Source organism: Pteropus alecto, unplaced genomic scaffold, assembly GCF_000325575.1.
Source record: "Pteropus alecto unplaced genomic scaffold, ASM32557v1 scaffold5, whole genome shotgun sequence".
Taxonomy (NCBI): Eukaryota; Metazoa; Chordata; class Mammalia; order Chiroptera; family Pteropodidae; genus Pteropus; species Pteropus alecto.
Window position 1 is genome coordinate 298,862 of NW_006441953.1, and position 14,075 is coordinate 312,936.

The window sequence follows — 14,075 nt, forward strand, 5'->3', positions numbered from 1 at the left end:
TTGGTCTTGTCCAATTTAAATGCCTCTATTCTGTTTTTATAGCATCATCACAGAATTTCATATACATATTTCATTTACTGAACTATAAATTCTTTAAGGGGTGGGTTACCACAATTTAGTTTCATATTTGCATAGGATGGAAGGAGGGAGAGAGGGAGTGAGGCAAAGAAGCATGCAGGCACAGTGCCTGGCCGACCACCTCACTGCACAACTCCACGAACTGCATTAACACACATTCCATGTAAAATGCACTCCTGGAGTACAGTAATAGATGTGAAATGTATTCCTTAGAATTCTGCACTGTGGTAGCGCCGGTGAATGGTACATACTAGGTGTTCAGTGCATTTGTACTGAACTGTACCAGTGACTGACTGGGAAAGAACCTAGGAGGAAAGTAACAATTTCTAATGATGGACTGTATTTCTGAATATAAAGGGCATATTCTAGAAGTGTGTTAGCAATTTCAGAGATTAAATTAGGCTCATGGATAAGGTTTATTTTCCAACTGAAAATAAGTCTCTAAACCAATATCTACAAAAAACACTCAGTACTTACTCATGTGGTTGAAAGGAATGAATTACATTCTTTAAACTTTTGAAAGAAGTCAGGAGAAAAAAAACTATATGGTAATCAAACTATACTTTTAAAAATACTATTTTATTTATACCCATGTACGAAAAAAATGGCTGTACTATCATGTTTACATACCAATACTGGAAACAGAGTTTGATAATAAATCACATCTAAATTTCATAAAGAAACAAAAAAATAACAAATTTTATAAAGAACACACAAACATTAAAACACTGATTGGTTATAGGAAGCAGAGTGGAGGAAAAAACCATTAGCTATCATTTTCATTAAAGAGCAGCACCCTCTGAGAAGAATCATATCGATTAGTAATATTCATCTATAATGCAAAATAATATACATAGAAAAGTTAGTGATTGTACTGATTTTATTACTTTTACTAAGCCATTTTATCTTCCTCACACTCAATGCAAGAACTAAAACAATATGAAAAAAATATGTCCTCATTATTCACAATAAAAAGGGTCTGCTTCATTCTGCAGGCCTGGGTGTACTATACAATAGGGACATTTCATGGCTCAAATGGATCAAAGTACCATTTTGATTCTGACCCACTGCATAGAATTTCATGCAGATTTGGTGACTGGACTAACTCCATGGGAGCTGTGAACAGCTGAACCATTTCTGTATCCCCAGATCTCAGTAAATAAGACTCTATACAAGAAAGGATAATAATCAATCCTTCCATAAATTATATCTACAGGCTCTTTCTCTAGTGTAAGGTGGAAGAAGGGGCCCTTTCTTGAGTACATAGATACAGGTATTGGTGTGGTCTAAAGATTGCTGGGTATGACATCGTTGTCTATTAAAATCAAGATATGATAGACATCAAAACCACTGTCAGGTTAAGAAACTTCCACAACTTGTCTCAATTCTTCAAATAATGGAGCAAGTTCTTTTTCTAGGCTGACAATTAGTCCTAAAACAAAGAGATTAAAAAAATCAGAACATCAGAAAAAAAATGTGCCTAAGAAAAAAAGTCTTTGACTTAAATTCCCTCTTGTCAAAATTTGGTTGCTAAAGAGTAAATGAGACATAGCTTATTTCCCATAACTAAAACAAATATTCTAGGTAACCAAAAAACCCACATTCATTATGAAGTTTACATACACTTCCACGTTTAAAAGGAAGTTCAACGATGAATCTAGAAGACAACCAAGTCTAGAAATTAGCATATCTAGCCTTCTTAGTTTACCAGAATTAAAAGCTATACACCTTAGATGCTATTATTTTATGTTCAAACAAATAAGCATCTTCCTCTGTCTCAAAGAATATTAAAAGCATCTGGGGTTCCCAAGGAAATGTTCTAAGTACTAAAATATAATTCTGTACATTATCATAATTTATAATACAAACTGATGATTTAGTATTATAGTTGTGGTGATTTATCACAACAGGTTTAACATACTTAAAATACTGACATCATTACAATCTTATATAATTTACAAAGTGTTTTCACATTGAGTATTTTACAGCTTTAAAATATTTAGAAATGGAAGAGACCTAATAGATCATCAAATCTAAATCCTTCATTTTAAAGACAAGGGATCTAAGGACTGGCTTCAGTGACACGGGTAGGAATAGAACTAGATCAAACAACTGGGAAAGAAAAAAAACAGAAAAGGAATGTATAATAGTTCTAAACGGCAGTCTAATCTGAAGTAGACAGACCTTTTAAATCCTACTTTAAAAAGAGTAAAAAAAAATTACAATTCAACTGAATATTATCAGTTTATACATAAATATCCAGGGAAGGCTACTGGATATAATGGGATCTTACTATCTTCTATAGAAAGTACAGCTTCCTAGTGTTTGTTCTCAAATTCTTCAACACTCGAGAAGAACATGAATTATGTTCATCCTATTCATACTCTTTTAAATTCCCACTTGCATTCAACTTGCTATCGTTCAAGATTTTAAAAATTCTAATAGATTGGTCTATACAGAATTTAACTCATCCTTGCCCAATTTATGTGTTTTGTTTGGTTATCTTCTCTTTTTGTTTTCTTAAGCTGTTCTAATGTGAGCAAGATGTAGCATTAAGAGTTAAAGATAAAGTTTAATTTTCTCTTTCTATTTTAAAGGATCACTTACCCATATACTATCTCATTTGAACTAGAAAATAACCCCATAAGATGGAGAAAGCAGATATAAGCTCATTATACAGATATGGAAAACAGAATTCGGAGAAGGTACTTCTCCAGAGAGCAAGGAACACATGGTGGAGCCAGACCATGAGCTCAGGTTTTTCAACTCTAAATTTACTATTTCTATCATATTAGACTGTTCAGATAAGTATTATATAGAATTAAAAGATGCATTTAAGGTAATTAAAACACACCTGTATTGGCACTGCTGCTGGCTATGAAACTCACCACCAAAGGTAAACGATTGAACTGAACCACCTAAAAAGAAAATAAGACCTAAATAATAAGCTGTATTGTTAAAAGGTAGCATAATTCAAATGCAGTATCTTAATCTTTCAAAAAAATTTCAATAGTCGATGTGTAACATACTAGCCCAACATCATGGCACTACATCATGAAATATGAAAAGAGCTGAAATTAAATATTTTCATAAAATGGTTACTTATTTTCTCTTAAAGACATTACTACCACTTAGCCTGGTAAGTTTTTAAGGTGGGACTGCGTCTTATTCATCTTTTTACCTCTAAAGCCCAGCCAAGTGTCAATTACATAGTATGCGCTCAATAAATATTGATAATTAAATGGCTAAAAGCAGTATTTCTCATGCAAGTAGTTACACTTTCATGATTTTTCTGCCTCCTGTGTACCACTATAATTTAAATGGATTCAAATTAACTTTAAATTAACTATCTTTTTAAAACACTTGGCTTCAACCTAATCCTTATCAGTGAAATTAAAGGTCAGATGGGTCTGTTACCTTTTGCCTAATACACATCAGAATATATAACTTTTAAAATAAAAAGATGTCAGTTGCTTATCATCAGTGATACATAAATCATACTCTGGGAAACATTGCTGTAAAACACAAACAATTAATTTATTCTAAAAAAGAAAATACAGCTGGAGATCAAGAGGTATGTAGCAAGTAATTTCTTTCCCACAATTAATAATCTCACTTATTATATATATATCCCAAATCAAATGAAGGTATTAGCAGCAGTAACAAATTTAAATAACTTATCATTTGACTTTCTAGAGTAATTCTTTATCTGTCATAACAACAAAAAAAGTGTGTCATTTGAGAAATCAGTTGTAAAGCTAAGGGCACCATCTACTGGAGGTAACAGTGACCTAAATTACCTTTTCAGGGTAACATGTACTTTATTATTAAATCTTTTAAAAATACTTTTCCATATTAATTCCTAGTGTAAAATATGAAAAAAAGTACTATAGTTTAATGTAACTAATTTGAAAGCTAAGATTTTAAAATTCCATCCCATTTAAAATTAAAACTTAGAATGATAACACAAGCTATTTTCTATAGAAGACATAACAATAATAGTTGAAATCAGCAAATCATTAATTAGTTATGAACTTACCTGGTAGGTATTATAGTAACAGATGATGCTTTTATTTTTTGAAAGTCCAAGTTTGCTCCCTTGATCTGTTGCAAGGGCAAAAGTAGATAAGAAGCCAGGTCTCAAAGCATGCTCTGGAGCATTATCATTAGCCACTGGAAATACAAATAATTTAATCAAAACTTATGCAGTGAATATGGTAGGAAAAAGATTTACAGAACCAAATATATATATATATATATATCTTTACAATCATCCTCAGCATAGAAAATATAAAACCTAGAAAAGTGTAAAGAAAGTTAACCATCTGGAGATACTTTTGTGTGTGTGTGTTTTTCTCATGTGTATATACATTCATAATATATATATATATGTTTATATATATATATGTATATAAATATATACACACACATACAGATATAAAACATATATCCATAAAAATATCAAGCACAAGGGTTCTGCTTTACGATATTTAAAATCTTATGGCTAATTGGGTCTCATCAATTTAGGTGGGAAATACTGCTCAATCAGAAGCTGAGTGATTATAACTAAGGGAAAAAATGATTCTCACAGTATTTTTTTTATTTTTAAAAGAATACTAAATGCTGATATTTTCTTAATATCAACCCTAAGACAGATTAATCAGTACATTTAATAAATTGAATATTCTGGTTAACTGAGAGCCAAGCTAGAATAATGAAAAAAAGCTTTAGAAAACTTTGCTCTCATAAAATCAACAGTAGTATTGCCTATAGATATTAATAATTCTGCAGCTGGCTATTTGTTTTCTTAAACTCATTAAAATCATGTAGCTGTACCAGTTAAGTGCAAGCTTAAGGCTTTAACACAGAATCCTCAGAAAAAAACATACGAGCTGGAAAATCTGAGATTATTTTGTTCAAAGCCCTTCTTACAGAACTAAGAAAAGGCAAGTGACTTGCTCATGGCCACGTATGTTTTATGGTGAGTTAGAAAGCACACTGGAGATGGTGGTTTCTACTATATCTTGTCACTCGCACGTGCAACTTAGTACTGACAATGTACTCTTTGCACTTGACCATCTTTGCTTATAAAAGAAAAGAACTAAATTAAGTGATTTCTAAACTTCTTTTCAATTCTAAAGTCTAAAATTACGTGACACGTGATAACTGCAGGTGGAAACCAGATTGGAAACAAAATGTACAGAACATTATTTAATCTTTCTTTGGTAAAGCTATTAGTTTCCCAGTATAACTATACACATCCATTCTGATACCAGACGGAAGTAGTAAAAATGGTCTTAACATATACTGATTCTGTGACAATGCATACATTAAAAAAAAAAAAAAAAAAAGACTGAAAATCAGGTGAAAAAAAGTTATTTTTGAGGTTAACAAGCTCTTCTTTAGGTGAAAAATTCTTGTTAGAGTCTGGTTAACTAAATTATGAAGTTAAAAGTTAAAAAAAATCTCATTTCCAGTAAACAAGTAGAAAAATCAAGAAAGATTAAACGATGCAATAAATATGTACTGATTAAAATGTATGGACGTTTATCAAAAACTACCAGCAATATGATTAAAAATATATATACTAGGGGGAATCTGTGTGTATAACATATACAGATGCATACATACCCAGTGTCATCACTTAGACTTACTAATATTATACCACAAAATGTCTTTAACAGGAAACTGGGCCTGTGATAAATCCATCCTTAAACTCTGGATGGTAACATGATATATTTAACATGTGATAACTTATGTTCCAATACAGCTTTCAATATACAAAAACAAATATGTCCCCCCCAATTAAGACCATCTCCTGAATTTATTGAAATGAGTTTTATATGCTTGCCTCTGTACTACTCAGATATAAATAATTTTATTATAAAAGAAACATGACACTGGCATGTAAGTGCTCAGTTTTACCTTTTATAACAGGCACTCCATCTCTATCTGACACAACAATAGCATGGAGCCCTTCAACACTAGAAAGAAAAAAGTTAAAATATTATAAAACATTTCATTTTCTCAAAATATGTACCTTAAAGTTATAATGGTATTTTTCAAGCAGATTTCTGAAAAAACATGGAAACTCAATTATTGATAGCATAAGCTCCTGTTTGCCAAACTATTCCAGAAACTGAATGTGTATTCCTGACATGTTCTTAATCTTTACAAATTTATGCAGTTTATCAATAAAAAATCTAAAATACAGCTGATTCTCCTTAAATTGCTAATTATCATTACAAAAGTATGACACGTTATCAGTAGTGGTTATAGTGACAAAAAGACTTTCTCTCATTCATTCCAATATCAAGTGCCCAGTATTTGTGGCACTTAATACTTATAATACCATGCTAAGCAAAAATAAAAAAAGTCGCTGCCTTCACAAAACTTAACAATCTAAAAAGAGAGTGGCTATCAATCAAATAATCCCACACTGACAAATATAAAACTACAACTGTGGCAAGTGCCATTAAGAGATCTGTGGGGACATGAGAGCCTATCAAATCAAAGAGGGGCTTGATTTAGACATTTGGGTCAGGGAAGGTTTCCCTGAGGAAATGATAGCTCGGCTGGGGTGTTATGGCACTGATTAAGAGAAGATGTGCAAAAAGATTGTTCCTTCTAGGCTGAAGGAACTAAACGGGAAGGATGAAGGTCATGCAGCAACCCTGTCAGCCATGCCCACATCAGCAGCAGTAAGCAGAATGGTCGAGACGGTAGCTCTGAAGTCAGACCTGGGTTCCATTCGGGCTCTCCTGCTTACTATTTATGCTGCCTTGGGCCAGTTATGAAACCTAAGCCTCAGTTCACAATCTGAAGATGGCAATAACTGTACTTATTTGGCTATGTGAAATTTAATAAAGTAATGCATGTAAAGTAGAGGCTGGTACACAGTTATATTAATTATTAGTTAACATCGGGGTGTCATCTGTGTATACTGACAATGACATAATTTATCAAGGCAGTTTAAATATTTAATTATTAGTGAGAATCCCTAGAGCACAAAAGTATAGTGTTAAAAATTATAATAGGACACATTTACACACAATCTATAGCTTTGTAACTATCTTGTAATATCTGTAGATTGCAACTCAGAAATATGTTCAATGTTCCTACTATAATCCAGAATTAGCCACTCCTTATTGTGTTAACCTTAATATTTTAATTTAGGGATGAAGAAAATTCATATTAACTTAAGATTTTGAACTTAAAATTCTATTAATCCCATTGTCAAAAACTTTTAAATCAGAGAAAGGTTATTAAAATTTGAGGAGAAAATGTTATAAACAAAGCCATTTATCCGCCTTACATTAAAAATAAGAATGATGAAACCACTGTGTATAAATATTTACTGGTATTATTTTCTATTATCATTCAATTCCAAAACTATCTATGGATTAAAACATAACCTATAAGATTAATACATAAATATAGTCTTCTAAGTTAAAAACTAGGTTATAGTTTATTCTTTGTGGTTATAGTGACAAAAAGACTTTCTCTCAGAAGCAGAAACACTTTCTTTTCAAGGGATTGCAAATTCACAAAGAGAAATGTCCAACAAAGTAGAAAACATACACACTTACTTAAAATACCCAATTAAAGAAATCAGGTCACAAATATAAAAGGTATTTCTAATTTTCCACAGTCAACAAAGAATAACATGAATACAGTTTAGTAATAACTAAAAAAAACTATGATGCATTAATAGGTACACTATACTTTAAGATGGAATAAATTAACTTTCATGAAATAGTCTGCAGAAATCTAAACCTTAAAGCTTGCTAAAACAAGTGTTTTTATTCCAAAAGTAAATGTTATATTAGTATTCAAAGACATCATACTTAGTTTTAGTCATATAATGATGAAACATTTGGTTATTTTAAAACACATAAAGTTCTAACTATTAAAGCCTAAGACTGATTTGGGTCACAACTAGATTTTAAAATACAAGTCTAAAAATTAAACTTGCTGGACTAAAAAACAAAACCACATATATTAACATCTGTAGCTGTCTGAGTTGGTTGTTGAGAGGCACAGCAGTCAAACGATTATAAAAGCATGGGCCCACAAGCTCTGAAGCCAGGCTGCCTGCATCCTAATCCCTTAACTTTACATATATATAGCAACGAATCAAAGTGTATATTGTACTACTTTTCTTTATAAGTGTTCAACATCATTATTTCTTCATTCTTTTAGGATTCAATAAGCTGACTTTCAAGAAATGGTCATGAATAGGAAATTAATCTGGTCTCAGTCATGAAAAAAAAAACCACATGGTAGTAATCCCTTTCCTTCCATCACGAAAAGATTTTCATTGTTTTTACAAATATCATTTTAACAATTATCAACTATGCTTCTGTTCCTCTATTTTGTCTCCAGTGTGGTATTTCTCCACTTCTCCACCATCACCAATTTTAGCGGTATTTCAATATACTATGCCCAACAAGGTAAATACAGATTAATATAGAAAGCCCTCATTTTTGTACTTCTAATTTGAACACATTTCAGTTGTCAGTTTAATTAAATAACACCACTCCCCCTCAACAGCCCAGGTCAAATTTCAATAAGTATGGTATATTAACTGAATAAGTGTATAAAGTACAGACTTCTCTAACTCTTCAGGTCACAAGTCATTATGTAAATGGCTATAAATAACAGACAGGCATTGTGATCATTAACCAGTCACATCACTTCTTTCAAAGTATATTGGTGACTGGTCACTGAGCATCTGTTACTCAGTTTACGTGAGAGCAAAGTATATAGCTTTAGCTCATCTTTCAGTAATATTTAAAAAATAACTGAAATAAGGCCAATAAAGATGAAATACAGCAAAGAAATGAAAAGTGATAATGCTGAAAGTGAAATCTAAATAGAAAGCAGAGTTAACAAATAGCTGGCTGAGGAAATATTGACATTATCACTGCTGGGAACGAGATGTGCAGCCAGAGGAACTTAGTGAAGGCAGACATTGACATAAATGAGAAAAGTGGTTGTGATGAAAAGGATGATGATATCTCAGAGGAAGTGACACTGGCAAAAAAATCTCACATAAAAGAACTCTTGAGATATTTTACAACATTGAAAGCCTAAAGGACAAAAAGTTGGACATTGATCCAAACTTAAAAAGGAGTATGCCAATTTGCCAAAGCATAGAAAAGATGCCTGCTCTTTATCTTAAAGATACAGCTTTCATACATCTTAAGGTATATGAAAAGAAACATGGTAGGCAAACACTGTTCAAACTACTCTTGGTAAGTTTTTTACAAAGAAATAAACACTCTTAATTCTCAATGTTTCTACTGTTTTAAGTTACAGTGAATTAAGCAAATACTAGTTTTAGTATTTGTTTCCAGTCCCCTAAATATAACAAACAAGAGAGATTTCAATGTTTTGACAAAAACTTTTAAAGATCACAAAAAAAAGCTAATTTTTCCCTTTGATTACAAAAATTGCTTTGGACAATTTCAGCTTGTGTAGTCATTGTTATGGCCCTGCAGCACTGTGCAAAGCTAGGACTGCCTGTATTGCTGATCATAAGGTCGAGAACAGAAATCAGCAGCTGGTCTTTAGTTTGTCAATATTAAGAGAAAAAGAGTAAAATTAAATTTAAGTATTGCATTAACATAAAATCAATGGTAATTATTTAATACCTCAACAGTGTTTTATTCTTGATATGAAAAAAATATATAAATTAAAAATAAAAGATAATATCATCAATCACCAGTGGTCTGTAATCAGAGTAAAGGCACAAGTCAACAGCAAAAGCCACACCAAACAATTCAAGAAAAAATCCAAACAAGGTTTTTCCCTCTACCTACAGAAATAAACTGATGTCTAAAACCTTTTTAAATTTCAAAGATTTGGAAGATAAGAAATTTAAAAAGAAATAAAAAGACCTCGGCATATATTTTACTGTAGTCTCTCACCAGTTATTCAGTTATTCTGGAATGTGGAAATGAATGTCTCAAATTATATTCCTCTCTTTCATGTCCTTAACTCCAAGGTATCATTTTACACTAAACTAAATGTGAATTTTAATTAAACTAAAGCAACATCATTTCGATCAGTAAATTTTCTAATATGAAGTTTCCTGTCCTCGATACAAAAGCCTAATTTATAAAATGTTACATCCAATGGACTGTGTGCAGGCAAAAGAAAGCCTTATGAGTTTTCCAAGTATAAAATGTTGTCTAAATCTAACATTTTGGGGTTTTGCAGACTCAACAATTAGGTCTTAAAGTCATTATTTAAAAATAAAGACAAGTTCTTAGGTTTTTTTCCCCCCAAAATTACTCTACTTCAAAGTATAATCCAGTAAACTGCTATGATAGTATATTTGAAAGAACTCTAAAGTGGCAAGAAATCTAATTTCTAGTCCTCTGGCATCCACTTGACATTTAAGCTGGGATAAGTCTTGTAACTTCTCTAGATCTCATGTTATTTATCTGCAAATTATGTTACGTTAGGTATTTGAAAGTGAAAAGTAATAGCATAATATACACACAGTGTTAGTCTAAAATAGCTAGAAATAAAATGCTACACATAATGTTATATAGAATTTATATTGTAACAAATTAGCAATTTTTTACCTTGGTAATTTTTTATACAGGAATCGCTTTAGGTCCTGAAAGAGAATATAAAAATAAATCATATAATAATAATATGCCTTGCACTAGCTCCTTATAGCCTGTCCTAGCCATATTTCAGGTATCTTAAATCATAATTCATAACCTTTCTTGTGTTTTACTTTTTCTAATTTTGACACGTTTTGTGACTTGGAGCTAGTTAACTAACCCTTTTCTCTAAGCCTTAGTTTCATTTGTTAAGTAGGGATAATAATAGAATCGATGTCATAATATTGTTTTTAAAGTTTATGAGAAGATACATATAAAGTGATTAGCATATCTGAAAATGGGAAACACAAATACATATTAGCTATAAAACTGGATCATACTTTTCCTATTTCACATCCTGCTGCTACTGTTGTGTTCACTTGAGATTATATTATGAATCTTTCCACATCTACATACAGACTTTCTTACATCACTTTAACAATCTTGGTAAGTTGATTAACTTCTCTAAAATGCAATTTCCTCACATGACTAAAGATATAACAATGTATGACAAGGGTTTAGCATGGAACACAATTAGGATGAAAGAAATAAAAAATTATTTTATTTTATTCATCTAGGAGATTTCACTGACAATCCAGGTGTCAATTATGAGTTCTACATAGATAAACTAGATCTACTGTTTTGGAACTCGAATCCCTACTATTCTTCAAACCTAAATATTCATTTTATTTCATGTCACCACTAGTTTACCTTTGCTCTCATTTTAAACACACAAAAAATCTCAACTCATCATGTTTCACCTGAAATTCAGATTTCCTCAATCTCTTGTTTCCACTAATAGCACTACCAAGCCCGTTTATTCAAGTGACACTAAGAGTAATATTTAACCCTAATCTCAAATTTGTCACTTTTAAATCACCCGAGAAGTCAAATGTTTTTAAACTGATCTCTTCTCCTTATCAACTGACATTTTATTTATTTTCATTTTATTTTTTATGACTTGCACTAGCATAACTGGTATGCTGATCTCCCATTTCTATTCTATACAGTTCTACGCAGTGCCAATAATGGTATTATTCTTCTCAAAAGCCGTAATTGCAGTGATTTTCAACTTCAGGTATGGATAACACATAAGGTGCATTAACAAACAAAACAAAAAACCTCCTGATGCCTGGGTTGGAGATGTTCCCAAGATGACTCTCTAGGTAGCTGAGGTTGAGAACCAGTGTTTGAAAGCTTTCCATTGTTTATTACATAAAAATTCTTTAGACATTCGAGACTCTCTACAATATGGTTTACAATTAAGTGTATAGTCCTGCTTCCTACCACTCCCTCATACCTATCTACAGCCCCAGCTAAATTGGGCTACTTATAGCTCCTCCACACCCACCTCTCTTTCCTATCTAATTCTGTTTATGCTATCATTCTGCTAGTAATATTCTCCCTCTCAATCTCACTTTTAAAAAAATTGCTTCTCATCATTTAGAGCTAATCTCAACTGTCATATACTCCAAATAAGCTTTACTGATAAACACAAACCAATGTAATCCCTCTCCTTTACATTGCCACACAATAATGTATATATATGTGATCACTTGCCTACTGTTTTCTTAAACTATCAAACCCTTAAGGAGAGGAATTCTACATTATTCATCTTTATTTCACCCACAGCCCTTATTACAGCAACGACTGCAAGGCAGATGCTCAATAGATATTTAGTGATTTCATTATGCCTGAATAATGTCTCGAAAATATAATGAGACGCCCCAAAATGGAGTGATAAAGGCATAAAAAGTTGCTTAATGTTGAAACACATAATCTTGCAACCTAAAAAGAAAAATCAGATTCCTATTAATACTGAATGACTAGTGTAATAGTTAAGCGCATGGACTCTGGAGCCAAACTGCTTGGGTTGGTATCTTGACTCCACAAGTACTAGCTGTGTAACCTGAGGCAAGTTACTTGATCTTTCTATGCCTCAGCAGTCTCATCTATAACACAGGGATAACACTGCTTACCTCCTAAAGTTGTTTTTAGAAACAAGTACATGTTCAATATTTAGAACCAGGATGTATGTAAGCAAAGTAACAAGATATAAAATATAAACATTAGTACTAGTATTAATTTCTGGCTGTTTCTATTAACTAGCACAATTAAGTTACCTAAATTTAGAATTTGGCTTTTACTGCTGTGAAGAGGTATCAGTTGGAAATCACCTAAAATGCTACAATGAACCCAGAAAACCATCACGACCACTGGCTAGGCAGGAAAAAAAAAAAAAGGGATTCCAAGTAGCAAACCATCATTTAAAATTGAAATGATAAATATTCGGAGCCTCTCTATGCCCGCAGGGTTGTGTTGTGGCAGGAGGCACCTAAGTGTCCTGCAGCCCAATTCCAGGCAGAAACTCAGGGCCCCAGAGAATTCATTCACATTAATCTCTAACTCCAGATCCTAGAGAAAATAAAGGTGTGGAGGGCCAAAACAAAAACGAATTTCTACTTGGGAAGAACCCACTCTCGCCTCCCAGTAGCCTCCTCCAAACTCCCCACCCTCTCCTTCCTCTTGTGCTGGGGTGTTAACTCACATCCGCCATGACGAACCCCTTTCTCCCGCAGGGTCAATATCCACGCCTGAAAAAGAAACTCCTGGTGACTCTCCGTTCCTGGCTTTCTCGCCCTCCCCAACACCACCTTAATAAGCGCGGTCAGCTCTCATCAGGGTCAGAGATGAGTCTGCGGCTCTAGGGCTGGGCGCAGGGAGATCGATGGGAAACGGAGTTTCCAGATGCCCACACGGATAGCCGGGATGCCTTACTTCAGCCAACTCGGCCTCCCCAGCCCCCAAGGTCTAAGGCCCAAAATAAAGGGGAAGGGTTGTCCTCTCTTCTTCCAGCTCACCGCCCTTGCCACCCGCGGGCCCAGGCCTGAACATCGGGCAAAGTGGCTCGTTACCCGGTTTCTGGGCCGCCTGGTTCTCTGGGCAGCAGAGTTCTGGGCTGCCTGCTGTCCTTCAGGGACAACTTCAGAAGCAGGTTCCTCAGAAAGCTACCCTCACATGACTTGTGACCTCTTCTATGCTCCAGGAAGCACTTCCTACGCCTCCGACGTCTGGTGACACGGGACTTCCGGGAAGGTGCTGCGGAAACTGGGAGCGCGCGGCCGTGCGTCGCGCCCCGCCCAACTCCGGCCCTCCGCGGCTGCCTCCTGCGCCTGCGCAGACACCAGAGCGTCGGGACACCGGCTGTACCAGGGCGGATTTGTGTGAGATTGCTGCGCCTTAACTCCGTCCTAGGAAGGCATGCTAAAAGACATTTTTGTGCGGAGAGGGTGTATAAATTTCATTAGTTTTGCAGGATCTATTACCTTAAAACCTGTTATTTTAGATGAAAAATTTGAAGAGATGGTGTCGCAAACT

The 14,075-nt window shown here is 33.7% G+C and overlaps 1 protein-coding gene across 1 annotated transcript; it reads right to left on the reverse strand.

The window, feature by feature from the left end:
• Positions 1–638: 638 nt before the first annotated feature.
• LAMTOR3 (late endosomal/lysosomal adaptor, MAPK and MTOR activator 3) lies at positions 639–13,773 on the reverse strand. The gene is made up of 7 exons (XM_006918866.3): positions 13,613–13,773; positions 13,246–13,291; positions 10,674–10,708; positions 6,004–6,062; positions 4,118–4,251; positions 2,933–2,996; positions 639–1,510 (listed from the first exon to the last, which is right to left on the reverse strand). The coding sequence occupies exons 2-7, from the start codon at positions 13,252–13,254 to the stop codon at positions 1,437–1,439; spliced, it is 375 nt and encodes a 124-aa protein (XP_006918928.1). The 5' UTR covers positions 13,255–13,291; positions 13,613–13,773; the 3' UTR covers positions 639–1,436.
• Between the last annotated feature and the right edge of the window lie 302 nt (positions 13,774–14,075).

Excerpts from the sequence above, each read along its gene's own strand:
- LAMTOR3 (XM_006918866.3), bottom strand. Across the intron at positions 6,063-10,673 it reads CTGTATAAAAAATTACCAAG|TGTTGAAGGGCTCCATGCTA; the intron begins GTAAAAAATTGC and ends TTTTCTTTCTAG. Across the intron at positions 4,252-6,003 it reads TGGAGTGCCTGTTATAAAAG|TGGCTAATGATAATGCTCCA; the intron begins GTAAAACTGAGC and ends TTGTATTTCCAG.